The following is a 19,010-nucleotide window of genomic DNA, read 5'->3' as shown; positions in this document are numbered from 1 at the left end:
AAACTTGATGGATTTGAGAAGCAGTTCATGCAGTTTCTATCCATTTATTTAGATAGTGGTTTTATAATACAGACAACAAAGTGGTTCACAGGAGGCCTCCTTGTGACAGTCTTATGAGCATTAATTGTCCTTGGTTTTTCATCAAGAGGGCAGCACTGAAAATGCTCCAGTCAAGTCATCTTTTACAAACAGTCAGTTTTTTCGGACATTACGGGAACATGCTTTATGTGACCGGGCAAAATGTAGGAACATCAACAGCGCTGTGAGTCCTGACTCCTGCACGCTGTGATGAGGCAGCATCCTCACCTAAACCAGAGGGACTACTTCCAGGAATGAAACTGTATCTCATGCTATTACCTGTTGTGTGCTGCGTGTAAAAATGAGGAATTGCGAGCAATGTCAAGGCCCGAGTTCACCAACAAAGATGTTTGAAAGGTATGGAAAACTTGCATATATTGTGAATTGCTTTATGAGCCACAGGTAATAAATCTATTTGGTATTTGAGCGAAGAAACACGGAGATAAATTCGATTTATGAAAAAGGCAACAAACGTATGTGGTTTTAAACAATAACTTCATTGTTTTAACACCTAATTTGAAAGCAACAAATCCGTCAAGTGGAGGGGAGAATGTGCTGCATGCTGGTTTTTGATATAACAGAAAAAAAATAAATCACTGAATCATACACCGAGGGTCGGTGCAGCTAGAAGGAATGTTCCAGAAGAGAATTTCCTGCTCATTATTGACTCCAGGTTTCATCGCTGGCAACCTGACTCTGTCTGTACACCGAAAGCTTTAAACATTTGAGGTGAGTTAGTGTGACGCAGCTACAGTTTCCTTCAAAAACCATCTAAAATTCAGTTCTGAGATGTTTTCACTTCTGCTGAACCAGAGTTCATTCGAGGGTATGAAAACTTTCACCTTATGAAATGGAAATTCTGCCATATACTTACTTTCTTCCACAGATTTAAGTTACCCGGACAGGTGAAAGCCACGGCTAGTTGGCAACCACATAAGCTTAAAACTAGGCTCGCAAGGATGACACATGATGTATGTATGTGTGTTTTTTAATATCTCTTACTTTGATGTGTTTTCAAACACTGCCGGCACATTAAATTGGAGCAGAAATATTGATCACATCTTCCTCTTCAAAGCTTTCCCATTGTTTGTTTTATGGCAAGAGTAAAACTCTAAGAACCAGAGCATAATGTTATGTAACAATAGTAATATTAAAAAAAATGACAGATTAACAGGCTACATAGAGACATATGCACTGAAATGGAGCTCAAGCACATGTGCTGGTAATTTCCCAGCTTACTTAAACATGATTAAAGAGGAAAACATAAAATTGCCTCTTTAAGGAAATAAATTCAGCCATAAAAACAAAGGAATTCACTAATGGTAGAGGTTAATGTTCAAATGCTATCTTTGTTCAGCGAAAGGTTAGAGTTTAGTTTGATGAACCTGAGAAATGGGCAGAGACTTGATGGTTTATACTTACTTGCCAAACTATCATCTTATCTCACCCTTGCGCCTCGGCTTAATGGAGCTGACGAAGTGCCTTAACCTTATAAATACTGTGCGCTCAGCGAGGAGGTTCTTGTTTTAAGGCCATTATGACACCTCTGGATTTCATGTTATGTTTACCTTTTTGAACGATCAACAGTATTTGAATGCATTTTACCTCAACAGGGTTTGTTCACGGATCTGGAATCCTGTGTTACGTGCTCCTGTTTTTCCCATTTATCCCGCTAACTCCGCAAGGGTCTCGTGTTGATTTATCAGAGTGTTAAGGGTTTCAATGTTTATGCCTCGCACCTTGGATGACACCATCTGGTAATAATCTGTATTTCCGTTGTTGTCTGCACAACGCAGCCCAGAGCTGCTCAGGACAGAGTCAAGTACAGTAAAGACGCTAATTGCTTGTCTGTCTTCCTGTGTGGCTCCATCGGGATATTTCACCAATATTTATTAGTGACTTTAAACCTTATCTTTCATGGTCGTTATTTACAGTTACCTTGAATGTTGCAGTCAGAAGGGGTTAGGCTGGGACATGCGCTGCACCGTTCAAAATAGAATCTGTAATTTGTGGACCACAAAAGAAGAAGCAGAGCGCAGCGACTACACAGCATGTTATATCTGATGCATGAACTAATGTATGTACTCAGGGCCTCATACTAGATGGTTTTCAGGAAGGGTGTTGTCAAAGTCAAAAATGTTCTTGACTTGGCTGAGGGACTCCGAACAGCCATAGCTTGTTGTTTTACACAAACGACGTAAAGTACCGTACACGGGTGATCAAAAACAAGCCTTCTAGCATTGACACCATTAGCAATAATCTTCCCTCTTTTCCCTCCCCCATGTTAATGAGCATTGATTGGTTCACTTTGATAAGACTTCAGAGTTTGTCAATGTGGTGGGGTGACTCACAAATAGGTTACGCCGTGCTAGTCTGAGGTCTCCCTTAGAGGAAGGATGAGAAGTTTGGCCATTTTGGAGAGTGTCAGATCAGAGCTGCAACTCCTCCACAAGGAAAGGAGCCAGTTGAGATGGTTTGGGCATCTGTCAGATGACTCCTGGGCACCTTGTGTTTCAAGTGTTTCAATTATGTCCTAGCAGAAGGAGACCAAGGACACGCTGGTGAAGTTACGACTGTTGACTAGCTTGGGAACACCTTGGTGTTCTGGGTGTCCCACCAGAACTGCTGGTGAGATAGCCGGGAGGAGTGAGGTCTAGGCATTTCTGCTTAGGCTGTTGCCATGGTGATCTGGACCCACATAAGTAGGAAAAATGGATGTATGGATGTTGTCCCCACAGGCTAAAAAGCAATGGAAGTAACATGCTGGTCCAAGTATAGTCAATCCATAAGTGTCACGAACCTGCTTGTCCTTATAATGGTCAACAGCAGGTGAAAAAGAGGTCTACTTGAAAAGAATTGTATGAGAAACTGACCCTACTTCTTGCTTGATTTATCTCCTCAGGAAATATTTTCCCAGTGAGTTGTTGATCTAAATTGCGAGTTTGCGCGTCTTATTTAATAGAGAATTATGTTCATTTTGTAAATTATAATCACACAGAGTAAACTACAAGATAAATTGGGTTATGTTTCCAGACGTAGCTATTTGTGATTCCCAAATTGCTTCCGTATGAGAATCCTCTGTTGCTGGCTTCTCAGTCTGAGCCACCTCTGGTTTCAAGAAGATGCCAAAATGCCATTATCAGGTGGAACAAACTAAGATGGAAGTAGCTAACATAATGCATAAAGGTCACGTTAGCTACTTCCATCTTTTATGTACAGCTTATGGTTGTATCGTTGCTTCCACTGTAGCACACTGATGCTCGATGACTGATACCATCATTAGTGTCTGAACATTTGAAGACTCTCATTAAATAGATTGCGTATGAGCTGAATCTCAGTTATTTTTCCTGTAATTTACGTATAGAATATAAATCATTACAGATATCATCAGTTTGGATTTCTTTGGCACAATTTATAGAACATTATACGTTGTTCCGTTAGCTTTGCTTATACTGGAATGAACTGAGAGAGCAGAACAGCAGTTTTTGACACGTGTCCACTCCCTTAGCTTTGAACTCTTGAGAACAAAAGAGCAGAAATCCTCACGAGTCTGTAGATCATCAGTAAAGTTCACGTGCCTCATTATGACCCAAGGGAAATGTGTTCAGAGTGCTGATGAGACTGTGACCAGCGAGCCAAAAGACCACCAAACCACATAGCGGGGAACGACACCTACACATTTGTATATTATGCTGAGGGCTCTGCATATCTTCCTCCAGCGTTACACCATGTTCAGTGCTGTCATATCCAGCATCTAATAATTCCAAAGCTGGAGACAAAGTTCTTCTTTCTGTCAGTTTCAATGACAAAAGACTGTGAGAGATTGAATGTTGGACACTCATAATGTTTGGGTGTGGATATTATTGAAGTCCTTTTTATTTTCAAGTGTACTTCATTCTTTAGTGGTGAGCTCGATGAAGGGAGTGGACCCAAAATGACCTCACACAGACAAAGGATTTGCACATATGGCAATATATTACTTTGTTTTGAGAGCACATGCTCACTGAATTCAGGTTAATTAATTCAAGGAAAGACACTGAATACACACATTCCAGGACGAAAATAGAGAAAGAACATGGCTGCGTAAATTTACCCCAAAGACAATTTATCGTTCTGCTCCGATAAAAAGTGTCTCCTACTTGCAGGAACACTAAAGCTCACCGTGACAGGGAAAATGCAGCGTTGCCAGTACATACCTATCTTTGTGGCATAAACACACGCACCTACACACACACACACACACACACACACACACACACACACACACACACACACACAGTACATACATAATGTAATGCATGACAAAGCAAGAGGTACCACCCTATAAATCCTATCCATATCTGGCAGCTGATACTGTGCAACTTCAAAGCTATACTTCATGATCTAGCTGAGGATCGCACTGCACATCCTCACAGACAGCCTGCCTTGGTATCAATTAAAGTAAGCAGTCCAAAAAGGGCAGAGTAAATCAAATACAGAATACTGGACAGGGGACAAGACACAGATGAGCAGTTTTTGGAAAACAGTCTGAGGAAGTTAAGACTGAGCATACTATCAGTGGATTTAGCGCCATCACATAATGCGTCAACTCTGATATCTTTTCCTAATGGACAGGGGATGAGTGATGCTTGAAATTATGTCCCCCTGCAGATGGGGGATGAGCATTCCTCCTTTCTGTCTGAAGACTGAGTTAAGGCTTATAATATGGTGGAGGTGACAGGAGCAGCAGAGCAGGAGACTGTTTTTCCAAAGAAAATTAAACATCACCAGGAAACGTTACTTAGCAATAAACTGTGGTATTAAACTTGAGATAGAAAGAATATCTTAATGTTGAACCTAAGAGGACATGCGATATAGGATTGATGACTTTGTGACTTCAAAAATTCTTTTTGATTTTATTTCCAAATCAATGTAAGAGAAAACATATTAATCTGTCACCTTGTTTGGAGATATAAGAATGACACAAAAGAATAGAGACTTAGTGGGGTCTGGCTGGGCCATTTAAGGACATTCACAGAGTGGTCCTGAAGCCACTACTTTGTTATATTGACTGTGTGCTTAGGTTTGTTGTCCTGTTTGGAGCTGAACCTTCAGCCAAGTCTGAGGTCCAGAGCGCTCTGGAGCAGGTTATCATCAAGGATGTCTCTGTACATTGCTGCATTCATCGTTCCCTTGATCTTGACTGGTCTCCCAGTTCCTGCTGCTGAAAAACATCCCCACAGCATGATGCTGCCACCACCATGCTCTGCTGTAGGGATGGTATTGGCCAAGGGATCAGTAGTGGCTGGTTTCCTCCCGACATGATGTTTGGCATTCAAGCCGAAGGGTTTAATCTTTGTTTCAGAGAATTTTGTTTCTCTGATCTGAGAGTCCTTAGGGTGCTTTTGGGCAGACTTTTTGGCTGTCATGTGCCTTTTACCGAGGTGGGGCTTTTGTTTGGCTGTTCTGCCACACAGGTCTGATTACTGGAGTGCTGCAGAAATGGTTGTCCTTCTGGACCTTCTCCTCTGTCTACAGAAAATTCCTTAAACGTCATGGCTTGGTTAGTGCTCTGACATGCACTGTCAACTATGGGACCTTATGTAGACAGGTGCGTACCTTCATGTTGAATCAAATTAATTTACCACAGGTGGACTCCAATCAAGCTGATCAGCAGAAACAGGATGCCCCTGAGTTCAGTTCAGAGTGTCATGGCAAAGGCTCAGAATATACATGTTATATTTTAATATATTTTTAATAGATTTAAATTGTTTTGTAGAATTTTGAGGTGAAGAATGAATTGAATCTATTTTGGCACAAGACTGTAACATCACAAATGTGTTTTTAAAAAGCTCACAGAAAATAAACTGGAATCTTGCATCAAATGGGAAACCTTAGAAATTTAAGCTTGCCAGCTTTTTTGTAAATAGTGTTGTTGCAAACCAATTTTTCAACAAATTCAACAATTTTTGAACAAATTTCACATTGAGCCTTTATATCCTCTACTATGTATTAGAGTACCTGACAGTTTGTTGTGACTAAGGTAGAAAGGACTAAACATCCAGCACAAACAATGGAGATGGGTGCATCAGTATGAACAGTAGGAGCATCTGTGTGTCTGGCAGCCAAAGTGGTTGCACCCAGTTGATGTCATAGCTCTACGTGCTGATCTGCTAAGTGGAGGTCACAGCCAGCGATATAAGAAGTACATCTGTTCCACATACTGAACAAACTAAACGTTATGCTTGACCATTCAGAATGTGCAACAGATGTGAAAAACTGCTAATAATAATTGTTTTTGGCAAATTTAGCGATATTATGTTTAATTGACTAAATCGTGCATCACAAAAATGCAGCTAAATGAGTTCAAAGAAAGCAGCGTGCTCCCTTTAAATAAGAAATGCGCTGGAAGCATGGGCAGGAAGTTTAACAAAGACGAATGATCTGAAATGGCTGGTTTCTACTGACAATTTTAAGCACCGAGGAAGAACACACAAGAGAACATTTTTATATAACTCTACCTGTTTTTCATTAAACCAAGAGCAAAAAAAGAAAACGTTTAAATTCTTCTTTCCCAATGAAAATCCCACTTGGGACTGCATTAATAAAACCTGCATGGGTTCTGCAGGGGCCAGCTGTAATTACACAGTCTTGTTGAGGACACTGTGCACGGCAGTGCTGGTGTCACAGGACAAAGAAGAGCCACTGCTAGACTTAAACAGCCTGAGCTTCCCATCCAGGGTCCCAGTTAGCAGCTGTGAAGAAAAGAGAAAAAGCATGACATCATATTACGCTTTTATTTTTGCACACTTTTTTTCTAAAACCGTGTCAGACATCACTCTTCTTTTTACCACCTCTCTATTTAGAATACAGAGTTTCATAACGGCACACCTAGATCCCCGAAGAAGAAGAGCACCATTGAGGTCAAGACCATTCTGTGTTCCCCACCAAAATTCTTGATTTTCCATACTTGCCATTTACCCCCCCCCCCAAAAAAAACAAAAAACCATCATGTTGCCAGGCCTTAACTCTGTTATATAACTTTGTTTATTCAAACAAGGAGATTGAGGTTCCTGCCAGCAATACTCTCAGTGAGTCAAACATTTGGAGATTAATAAGGCACCCACACAACAACACAACAATAAACTAGCATTAATCCACACCCTGTAGGCAAACACACACGCACACACTACACACTTAATGACATGTGCAGGCTGCACACAGACAAGCACAAATACAGACGATCAATGCTTGACTACAATTTTTAGTGAGACGTACACAGTGAATCATATGTCTCTATCAGCCAAGAGAGCAGATGAGGCTGAGGAAGCATTACCTCAGCACTCTGACAGTCCGTCAGAAGCAGTGGGAAACCCTCTATGTGGGCTTTGCAGTGAGACCTATAGCACATTTTTACATGTGCAATTGTTCAGAATTTAAAAGTATACCATATTATGGAAAAATAACTCAAGATAACTCACAAACAGCTGTTATAACCTCTATTCCATGCCACTTCAACCCAAGTTTATTTTTACCACCCAGTCTTAAAGGACAAGTGAGCATAGTCTTTATATAAAGTCACGGCCTCCGGGGCCTGAAAAGTGAAAGTGAATGCTAAGGTGCCTGACGCCTCTGGCTTGACAAAAAGAAAAGAAAAGAAAGAGATCTTGTTGTATAGAAGTCAGGGGTAAAACAAACCTTAGGTTCACATTGACCTTTCACCCTCAGTAAACATCTACATGATGAGTTGATGTTCTTAATTGTTCAGTTCTCTTTCATTTTTTAGTTCAGTTCTTTCTGACCTTGGTGTTAATTTAGTAAATTATGGTGTCCTCTAGAGTCTTAAAGGGCAACAAGATAATAATGACTCATATGTGATTGACAAATAGCGACCAGTGAGTGTGTCCAGTAAGATCCACCAGTTACGTTCCATGTTTCAAAAACCTCAATGATGACACTAAAAACATTGGTTAGGTCCATCCCTAACCAATGGATGATGTCACAGTATGTCCATCTTCTATATGACACCTTTGTAGGTAAGTGGAGAAAAACAAAGAACCAATCAAAAAAACCCAACATTTTACAAAATGGGAATACTCCATCAGGGAGTTTTACCTATGGTGAATATCTAGACCTGAGGTGGCTGTAAAGACAGCATCTTTTTTAAAAGCATGATAACATCAGGAATCTTGGCAAACAATGATTTGCCAAGTTGTGATAAAAAACACATTTGGTACAACAATGGTCCAACATTTTTTCCCTTGTACTAAAAAGGTTTTATGCAGGAGAAATAATCCTTTACCAGCAAACAGATGCCTGTGCTGGGAAAGGGAGTCACAATAGCTGAGGTCTGAGGATGACTCAAACACACTAAACTGGGCTGGATGCATTCTTCCTTTGAAGGGTGAAAGTTGCAGTTTCTCTTCTATAGACACATTAAAGAATTCCTGGCGAGTGTGAATCCCAGAGACAAGTTAACTTCCTCATAAAGGCAACCCAGTGAGCACAAACATATTACATCTAAATATGCATAGTATGTGATCGTGAGTCTTTGTACACCATGACGTCCACCTCAGTGACCTTAATCAACAACAGCCAGGCTGTCTGGTTCTTGCTCCCAGGCAGCTGAAAAGCCTAAAACAGGGATGTCAAACATAAGTCCCGGGGGCCAGAATCAGCCCAGGAAAGACTCCAATCTGGCCCACTGGAAGGCTTTGGAAAATGTGAACTGTATTTTTATAGGTTTTATAGCTTTTCCTAAAAAAAAAAAAAAAAACCTCCACCATGGCCATTCATATTGCACCAAAGTAAAGCAAAAAAAAGAAAGAAGAATTCCTGATTTTCATTTTTTGTTCACAACTGTAGACATTTCCAACTTTTCCAGTTGGGTCACAGTTAACAGTTAAAGTTAAAAAAGTCAGTTAACAACTTTCTACTTTATTATTACAGGACTTAACTGAGGAATGAACAACTAGAACATTTACTGCCATTTTACACATTTATTTCTGACATATTTCTTTAATATGGCAGATTTGTGGCACAATTAGGCAAGATTTTGTAATTATATAGAAAAACTGAGACTTATTGTTAAAATTGCACTTCATTTTAATTTTCTTAGGGATTAAATGTGTAGTTAGGTTTTTTTACACTAACAGAAAGGGGAGTTATATTGTTCCAGCCCACTTAAGAGCTAAGTGGGCTGTATACAGTCCACAATGTAAAATGAGTTTGACATCCTTGACCTAAAACTTATGAGAGTTAGACGACAGCTACAGTAGCAACCATGGTTTTGGATCAACTCTGATCCAAAACCACTGTTACTGTGATAATACACCAATGTAAGCATGTAGTGTTAAGAGATAAACACAGAAAAGTCCAAAGGAATCCAACACATTACATCTTTGCAACCTTAAACTTTTATTTTGCCCCAAACAAGCCCACATAATAAGGGTAGCTGAAGGTTTTATGTGACCTTTGGTATCAGATGTTTTTGTTAAAAATACTGACTTACTATAGAAACACAGAAAGGAGTCATTGTGGGTCATGACAGATTTGGCTGACATTACAGCTTCATTTTCAAGACAGACATAGTTTTCATCAAGTTTGATTTCTGTGGAATTTTAGATAACCTTACGCACATAACCTGAGGCTCCATTTGAGAGTTTTGTTCATTTGTTTTGAGGTTTGGTTGAACAAAGTCCAAGTCCAAACTTTTTAGGAATTCTGAGTAAGATCAGAAAATCCATTGCATGGTTTGTCACGCATGTTGCATAATTTATTGTTAGCAACTGGCTCAACACCACGGAAAAGAAACCACAAATCAACAGTTCAAAGCCAGAATAAAAATGCCGATTGAGAAAGCAATGTGGATTAGATTTTCAATGGTGAGTCAAATTTTGGCACTCTGGATGACAGAAAGTATATGTCTATAGAAACCGGTATGAACAAATGCTAAGGATTTGATAATATGGCGAACAATGTGTTTTCCCCTCCCAGAGGATGCCATTCATCAGCTGTGGAGCACAAATTTCACAAACGCCAACATAGCAAGATGTTCTGTAGTGACCATGCTGAGAGTTGAAGGAGGATCCAGATGACAGATGGAAAAAGGGGCAGATGGTCACCACGGTTATCTCAGTCTTGACTTTACATAGACATGGGATCAATAAAAGAAATGTATAGCCTGTTGCTCGTGGTGATAAATAGTTGGTAACTTATGGATATATTCACACTCAGAACCTTTTAGACATTAGACAACAGACAATACCATCTGGGTGAATATAAGAAAGTAGTTATATAAAATATAATGTTTTATATCCTCCGCTTACCCTTATATTTTTTAAATGTAAATCTTTATATCTGTGTATCTTTAAAACATTAAAATTGCATAAAATGAGAAAATAGAAAAAATTGAGAAATCCGATTGTACTCACAGATCTGAACTTAACATTTTGAGTACTGGGACAAAGGAAGTTCACCATTATTACCTAAGACCACAGCCAACTGAAGAAGTTCTGTCTAATGCATGTGAAAGGTTTCGATACTTAAAAATGTCTCTTGTGACTTTGAAACTTCCTGTTCATTGCAGTTCCAGCTGTGCTGAACACAGGCCAGGCTGTCTCAGCTCAGTCTGTGTCTCACTGTAATGTGACATTCTGGAGTAGACAGCAGTCCACCTCTGTATTTATTCTCTGGCTGCGACAGTACGAAGGGGGTAATGTCTGAGGTCAAGAGGAAACATATCCATCCATCCATCCATCCATCCATCCATCCATCCATCCATCCGTAATCAGCCAATCAAATGGGCAGCTCAATGGGCAAGTAGAAACAACACAACCTTAAAGTTGACTTGAACATGTCTACTTGAATGAGGCATGGTTGTTGGTGCCAGATGCTTTGGTCTGAGTATTTGAGAAACTGCTGAATACCACACCCAGACCGCACTTGTGTCAGCTAACAATAGGAAGCTGAGGCGACACACAGGCTAGGCTCACAAAAACTGGGGAGACTGTAAAAATGTTGCTTCCTCAATTTATGCTGCAAGGTTTGAATGGTTGGGTCAAAATTTGAAGTAAACAACATGAAAGGAAGGCTCCATTCCACCTGTGTCATCTCTTTTATGATCTCAGTGTACTCATCTTATGATGGTTGCTTCCAGCAGAATTATGCACCATATCACGAAGCTTCAAACAAACTTCATCCAACAGAGTACCTTTGGAATGTGACAGAACAGGAGATTTGCATATGGATATGCAGCTGGCAAATCTACAGCAACTGTGCTATCGTGTCAATCTCCCAGGAAAGTTTCCAGCATCTTGTTTAATCTGCCTGCAGTAGTTCTAACAGCAAAATAATGGTCAACCCACTGCTAGAAGAGTGTGCCTAATAAAGTGGCTGTGAGTGTACAATGTACATGAATCAAAGTGTTGCGCTGACATCATTGGTATTTGTGACACACCAAAATTACTCATATATTGGTTTGTGTGGTGCTGTTAGGTAAAATAGGTAGTAACAACCAATGATTCTTACTGTTAAATAACCTAAAAACCATTGTAAACTAATAAAATAATAATGTAACAGCATCAGAAAGTGCATCTTATTTCACTGGAGTCCTCAAATGTGCTACTTTTTCCAACCAGCAGTTGCAACCACGAAGATATAAAATTGAATTGCTATTCATTACAGCTGTAATTGTGCTGATCGTACTGTGCTGCATCTCAGGGAAAAACTCCAGGGATCCTTTTATATCCTAGTCCATCCCTGCTGTGTGAGTAACAGCTGCCAAATGGCCACAAATTAAAAATGATACAGTAAAAATGTCTACTGGGACAACAGCTGGGGTTTTTTTGCCCGGCTGCAAAAAGTAAAGATGATAAAAGCTGACATAGAGAGACAAGAAAAGCACTTAGCATGAAAAGTCACAGATATGACTCACTCTTTGTTCATCTTAGTTTGGATGATCGTACGTGTTAAAGTTTTGCAGACAACTGATTGTGTCAGCAAGTGGTCATGGTTCTGCGCTACCTCCAACAGACTAAGTGCAAATGAGAACCAAGTACCTCAGAGTTCAAAAACATTCACTTAGTCCAAAGACTCTAAAAGAAGACAGTAGATTATAACAAAAAACAAAACAAAAACAGATGTATGACTCAGAAACTGACCAGACGTGTAGCGAGGAGGTCCAGTAACTTACAGTAAGATACAGTGGTGTGAAAAAGTATTTGAGCCATTAGTGATTTTTTAGTTTTTTTGCACATTTGTTACACTTAAATGTTTCAGATCATCAAACAAAGTGTAAAATTAGATACATTTTAAATTTTAAATTATGGTTTTATTTACTAAAGAAAAAAGCTATCCAAATCTACCTGGCTATATGTGGAAAAGTAATCGACCCCTAAATCTAATAACTGAATTGCACTGAATAAAAACAATTTGGCAAAGAAGAGTGGGCCAAAATTCCTCCACAGTGATGTGAAAGACTCATTGCCAGCTATTGCAAATGCTTGATTACAGTTTTTGCTGCCAAAGTGGTTAACCAGTTATTATGTTTAGGGGGCAGGGCTGGACTGGTAATCTAGCATACTACGCATTTGCCTGGTGGGCCAACGTACTTGTGGGCTGATGGGTCAATATTTCTTTTTTCTTTGTTGATAATTATACAGGCTACAGGCCGGCTTGTGGGGCTGCTGCACCCCGGCCATGCAAGCACTAACAGAAGCACATTTGTTCATTAGTGACACTGGATTGCCCAATCAAATCTGGCCCCTATTGCACTCATGCACCTTGTAGAGTTTATTGTTGAAGACGCTGATAATGATGGACAAACAAAAGTGAAATGGTGCAATATATGTCAAATTAAGTAAATTAAATTAATCATATAAGCAGCAATAGTACCAGCAACAACCCCCTCGTAGTCACAAGAGGCGCTAAACAGAGAAGTGCAGGAGAAGGGATAGCAGTCTCAACAACAGAGTGAGAAAGAGATGGAGGAAGTTCTAAATAACATGATAAGAAAATGGTTGGAAAGTAGAGATTCAAATTTTAAAGTAAAATTAATGACTTCTAGTGATGTGTGAAACCACAATTTTCAGTACGATTCCAAGTAAATACAGGATCACTTTTGCCAATACTAATACTGATATAAATACTTAACCTATGAAGACAGCCTATGTAGAGGAGTACAATATGTCATGAATTATGAGATGAATCATCATGAAATGCATATTCTGAACACATATTAATGACCACAAAATCACTGTGATTTTTACCTTTCACAATAGTTACCTAACAGAACAAAAGAGATCCAATCCCAGTGCGAGCATCAATACTATCAATATTTTGATCGATCTGTCTCCCGCTAATAACCGCTTTGACTAACGGTTAAAGAGTAGTTTTTTATTGTCACATGCATGCACTGCTACTAAGATGTCCGAATCCAACAACAGCTTTACAACCTGATAGAAAAGAAAAACTTTCAATATCAATAATCCAACAAATTGAAATTGAAACAAAATACAGTATGCGTATGATTATTATATATACATACAGTTGCACTAAAAGCTACACTTTTTATTTAACTAGTATCAGCTAAGATGTGCTAATCCAACGACTGTACCAACCAGATAAAAAAAACCTGATACACATAATGATAGTTTCAAATATTTTTATGTGCATATATTTAACTGGACCATTTGCGACCAATCATGGTGGCCTGCTTGGACCAAAGATGCTAGGGCTGATTTTTTTGTCTCAGTCCATACCTGTAAAGGGCCACTTATTATTTTACATACGACGAGACAGGTTGGTGGCTGATTTTTCCCTTGATAAATGAAATCATCATTTAAAAACGTTTGTATTTTCGTCTAATATTAAGCTGGAGCCAGGCCTGGGGAGGGAGCCAGAGGGGGAGCATCCAATGACTGAGCTGTAGGAGCCTTGGGGTCTGGCCGGGTGCAGCCCGAAGGAGCAAATTGGGCCCACCCTCCTGTAGGCCCAGCACCTGCAGGAGGCTCCATATGGGTCGGGTGCAATGTGTGCCGAGCAGCAGTCAGGGGCAGAGGCCCGTGACGATCTGATCCCCAACTGTCAAGGCTGGCTATTGAGAAATAGAACGTCACCTCACTGGTGGGGAAAGACCCTAAGATGGTGTGTGTGGTTGAGTTATAGTTGGGTTCACCTCAATGCAAGCCTTTGGAATTGCCTTCATTGAGAATTGGCGGCAGAGGAGGGTATTCTTATATCCCCTCAGCTTACTCAGTATATTGCCCTAACTTTTTGGGGTCACTGGGTGAGGTTCTTGAGGGTCCGCCTTCACACCGTCATTCTTCTGGGAGACTTCAATGCTCATGTGGGCAATGACAGTGATACCTGAAGGGGTGTAAGGGAGGAATGGCCTTTCTGATCTGAACCCAGGTGGTGTTTTACTATTAGACTTCTGTGGAACTCATAGTTTGTCCAAAATAAACACCATGTTTGCACATAAATATGTCCTTAAGTGCATGTGGCATCAAGCCAGTGATTGATTATGTAATGGCATCATACATAGCCATATGTTCTGGACACTTGGGTGAAGGGAGGAGCTGAGCTGTCAACTGATGATCACCTATCGAGGGTTAGGGGTGGATGCTGGAAAGACCTGGCACACCTAAATATATACTAACAGTGAGCTGGAAACGTCTGGGAAAGGCCTTGGTCTGGGAGATCTTTAACTCCCATCTCTGGCAGAACTTCGACAGCATTCCGAGGGAGGCTGGGGACATTCAGTCCAAATGGATCATGTTCTGCGCCTCCATTGCCGAGGCAGCTGCAAGGAGTTTTGGTCGCAAGGTGTCATGGTGAAAATCCCTGAACCTGATGGTGGACACAGTAATCAAGCTGAAGACGGAGTCCTATCGGGCTTGGTTAGCCTGTGGGACTTTGGAGGCAGCTGATGGGTACTGGCAGCCGAAGCTCCCCTCACAGGGTGTACAGTGTAAGTGTGGTGCTGCTGAATTCAACTGAGGATATAGTCAGGCAGTCAGGGAATACTTTTAGGACCTCCCTAAACCCACTGACATGCCTTCTGAAGGGGGGACTGGGGACTAGGGGAACTTTAATTTTCGTAATTAAAATGAAAATTTTATGTCTACAGAAACAAAATTATCTACAACTGATACTAGGTTCTAGGTTCTAGGTTCTTTATTATTTGTCACATGCATAGTTATACAAGTATAACACACAGTGAAATGTAGCCTGACACGCTCCTCGACATGTGCAAAAATTGGGGGGGGGGTGTAGAGGAAGAACATATATATATATATATATATATATATATATATATATACACATATAGTATATACACTGGGTGAATGTGCAGTAGTAGCAGCAAGCAGGTGAATTCTGTACATTAATATGAATAGATATCTGACTATTTTACAGGATAGACAATATAAACATATTTAAAATTAAAGGAATTGAAATGTACATTGTGCCTTGGTTTAGTGTCTGGAAGAGTCTTGTCTCAGTCAATTATAGATGATGTGAGAGGGCGGGTGTGTGTGTTTAGGGCACGGATGGCTTGGGGATAGAAGCTCCTCTTGAGTCTCTCTGTCCTTGCCCGGAAGATGCGGAACCTTCTACCAGATTGCAGAAGTTGGAACAGTTTGTTGCCAGGATGGGACGGGTCCTTCAGTATCTGCGCTGCTCTAGTCCGGCATCTTCTGGTGTAGGTGTCCTGAAGCGGGGGGAGAGCAATCCTGCAGCAGCGTTCTGCTGTACGGATCACTCTCTGGAGAGCTTTTTGGTCCTTCACACAGCTGTTCCTGAACCACGATGTCATGTTCTGTGTGAGGATGCTCTCCACAGCGCCTGTATAGAAAATCCTGAGGATCTTTGGAGAGACCCTGAACTTCCTCAGTTGTCGTAGGTGATACAGGCGCTGCCTAGCCTTTTTGGTCTGGACCTGAATGTGGGCAGCCCATGTCAGGTCTGAGGAGATGTGGACACCAAGATACTTGAAGGACTGCACCCTCTCCACTGGAGCTCCATTGATGATAATGGGCTTGTAGTCTCTGTGCTGACCCCTTCTGAAGTCCACCACCAGCTCCTTGGTCTTGCTGACGTTCAGCTGGAGGTGGTTGTCCTGGCACCACGATGCCAGATTCTTCACTTCATCCATGTAGGCCGCCTCATCGTTGTTGGAGATGGCACCCAACACCACTGTGTCGTCAGCAAACTTCACAATGGTGTTGGAGCCATGGGTGGCCACACAGTCTGAAGTGTAGAGGGAGTAGAGCAGTGGCGAGAGGACACATCCCTGAGGTGCTCCTGTGTTGATGGTGATGCTGTTGGAGAAGAACCTGCCCACCCTCACCACCTGAGTTCTGCCAGTGAGGAAGTCCAACACCCATGCACACAGACGGCTGTTAAGTCCCAGATCCCTCAGCTTTGTGAACAGTCTGCAGGGCACTATTGTGTTAAACGCTGAACTGTAATCAACAAACAGCATTCGCACATAGTTACCCTGTTTCTTGTCCACGTGGCTGAGAGTGGTGTGTAGGACGTGGGCGATGGCATCCTCTGTGGATCTGTTGGATCTAGGCGAACTGCAGTGGAGCTGTGGTGTCTGGGATGGAGGAGGAGATGATGTTCTTCAGCAGCCTCTCAAACACCTTCATTACTACCGAGGTCAGTGCAACTGGCCGGTAATCGTTCAGGGATGAGGGTTTGCTGTTCTTGGGCACAGGGATGATGGTGGATCTTTTGAAGCATGTGGGGACCACAGACTTCGCCAGGGACTCGTTGAAGATGTAAGTGAACACACCTGCTAGCTGGTCAGCACAGCAGCGCAGCAGACGGCCGGTGATACCGTCTGGCCCCGCCGCTTTACTAACAACTTTTATAGGAAAAAAATTCCAATGTGCTAAACCAAATTACTGATAAGGCATCAGTAGGCAAAAAAGCAACACAAACAAAAACACTTTAAGCATCAGCTGGCTTCAGTTTGTTTGCTAAATTACTCACTGAGGTTTAGATGAACAAGGTCCTTAACTTAAAGATCAAGTGTCAGAAAGAAGAGGGACATGTCTGTAAAGGTTCTCAGTCATCCAGGTCATCGTGGTCTAAAGAGCTTGGAACGAAAAGCGTCTGGACTTCTTTAAGTTTCTTGAAGATGTTTCACCTCTCATCCGAGAAGCTTCTTCAGTTCTAAAAACTGAAGAAGATGAACCATTTTCTTTCCAAGCTCTTTAGACAAAGAAGAGGGATATTTTCACAAAGAGAGTAACAACTGGTTCAACAGATGCTTAGAAGAGCTCATCTAGGCAAGGCAAGGCAAGGCAAATTTATTTGTATAGCACAATTCAACAACAAGGTGATTCAAAGTGCTTTACAGAGACATTAGAAACAAAAACAAATAAAAAGCATGATTTAAAATTAATTAAAACAAGCAAACAAACAAACTAACTAAACACACACATTTCACACCTGTTCGCGCGATCTGAACCCTTATCGTAAGGGGAGCTACCAGTCCTTCTGTGGACGAGCTACTTTCTATTTTAAATTCCCTGAATTTAAAATCTCTAGACCCAGTCTAGACCCAGTTGGGGAGCTACCCAGAGCTCTAATCCCACACCTGTTCGCGCGATCTGAACCCTTATCGTAAGGGGAGCTACCAGTCCTTCTGTGGACGAGCTACTTTCTATTTTAAATTCCCTGAATTTAAAATACTCTCTAGACCCAGTCTAGACCCAGTTGGGGAGCTACCCAGAGCTCTAATCCCACACCTGTTCGCGCGATCTGAACCCTTATCGTAAGGGGAGCTACCAGTCCTTCTGTGGACGAGCTACTTTCTATTTTAAATTCCCTGAATTTAAAATACTCTCTAGACCCAGTCTAGACCCAGCTGGGGAGCTACCCAGAGCTCTAAACCCACTTAACAAACAAACAAACAAAACAGTATATAAAATCAAAACAGATAAAATCAGAACAGTAGATAAAATCAGTAGTTAATGTAAGTTTTGAAATTTAAGCTTAACAAACAAACAAAACAGTATATAAAACCAAAACAGATAAAATCAGAAATAGATAAGATCAGTAGTTAGTGTAAGTTTTGAAATTTAAGCTTAAAAGTGTGGATTTGGTGCTTTATTCAAATGCAGCTGAGAATAGGTGAGTCTTCAACCTGGATTTAAATAAACTGAGTGTTTCAGCTGATCTGAGGCTTTCTGGGAGTTTGTTCCAGATATAAGGAGCATAAAAGCTGAATGCAGCTTCTCCGTGTCTGGTTCTGACTCTGGGAACTGATAAAAGACCGGATCCAGATGACCTGAGGGATCTGGAAGGTTCATACTGGGTCAGCAGGTCACTGATGTATTTTGGTCCTAAACCATTCAGAGCTTTATAGACCAGCATCAGAACTTTAAAGTCTATCCTCTGACGGACAGGTAGCCAGTGTAAAGACCTCAGAGCTGGACTGATGTGGTCCACTTTTTTGGTCTTAGTGAGGACTCGAGCAGCAGAGTTCTGAATGAGCTGTAGTTGTCTGACTGATTTTTTAGGTAGACCTGTAAAGATGCTGTTACAGTAATCAAGCCTACTAAAAATGAATGCATGGACTAGTTTTTCCAGGTCCTGTTGAGACATCAGATCTTTTATCCTTGAAATATTCTTGAGGTGATAGTAAGCTGACTTTGTTATTGTCTTAATGTGTTTTTCTAAGTTTAGGTCTGCATCCATCACTACACCCAAATTTCTCGCCTGGTTTGTGGTTTTTAGATGTATAGATTGAAGTTCTCTGGTGACCTGTAATCGTTTTTCTTTGGCGCCAAAGACTATTACTTCAGTTTTGTTTTTGTTTAGTTGGAGAAAATTGTGGCACAACCAGTCATTGATTTCCTCAATGCATTTACCAAGAGCCTGTACAGGGCCTCGGTCTCCTGGTGACATTGTGATATATATTTGTGTGTCATCTGCAT

General features: G+C 41.0%; 1 protein-coding gene across 2 annotated transcripts in view; it reads right to left on the bottom strand.

Moving 5' to 3' along the window:
• Positions 1-3,946: 3,946 nt before the first annotated feature.
• The window catches only part of wdr27 (WD repeat domain 27), a 49,953-nt gene continuing 34,889 nt past the window's right edge, over positions 3,947-19,010 (bottom strand). Inside the window, exons 24-25 of one of the 2 annotated variants that reach the window (XR_014280444.1) lie at positions 4,336-6,812; positions 3,947-4,301 (exon numbers count right to left, since the gene is read on the bottom strand). Coding sequence is in view for 1 of the 2 variants with exons in the window: in XM_082556906.1 (XP_082413032.1) it covers positions 6,699-6,812 (114 nt within the window). In the remaining variant the exon portion in view is untranslated. Of the gene's footprint in view, positions 6,813-19,010 lie in introns of both variants that reach the window. The other variant, XM_082556906.1, reaches the window with a different exon arrangement.

This window comes from Aulonocara stuartgranti (genome assembly GCF_965226115.1).
Source record: "Aulonocara stuartgranti genome assembly, chromosome: 13".
Lineage (NCBI taxonomy): Eukaryota > Metazoa > Chordata > Actinopteri > Cichliformes > Cichlidae > Aulonocara > Aulonocara stuartgranti.
Note: the sequence above shows the minus strand (reverse complement) of the source record. Positions and strands in the feature narration are given on the sequence as shown.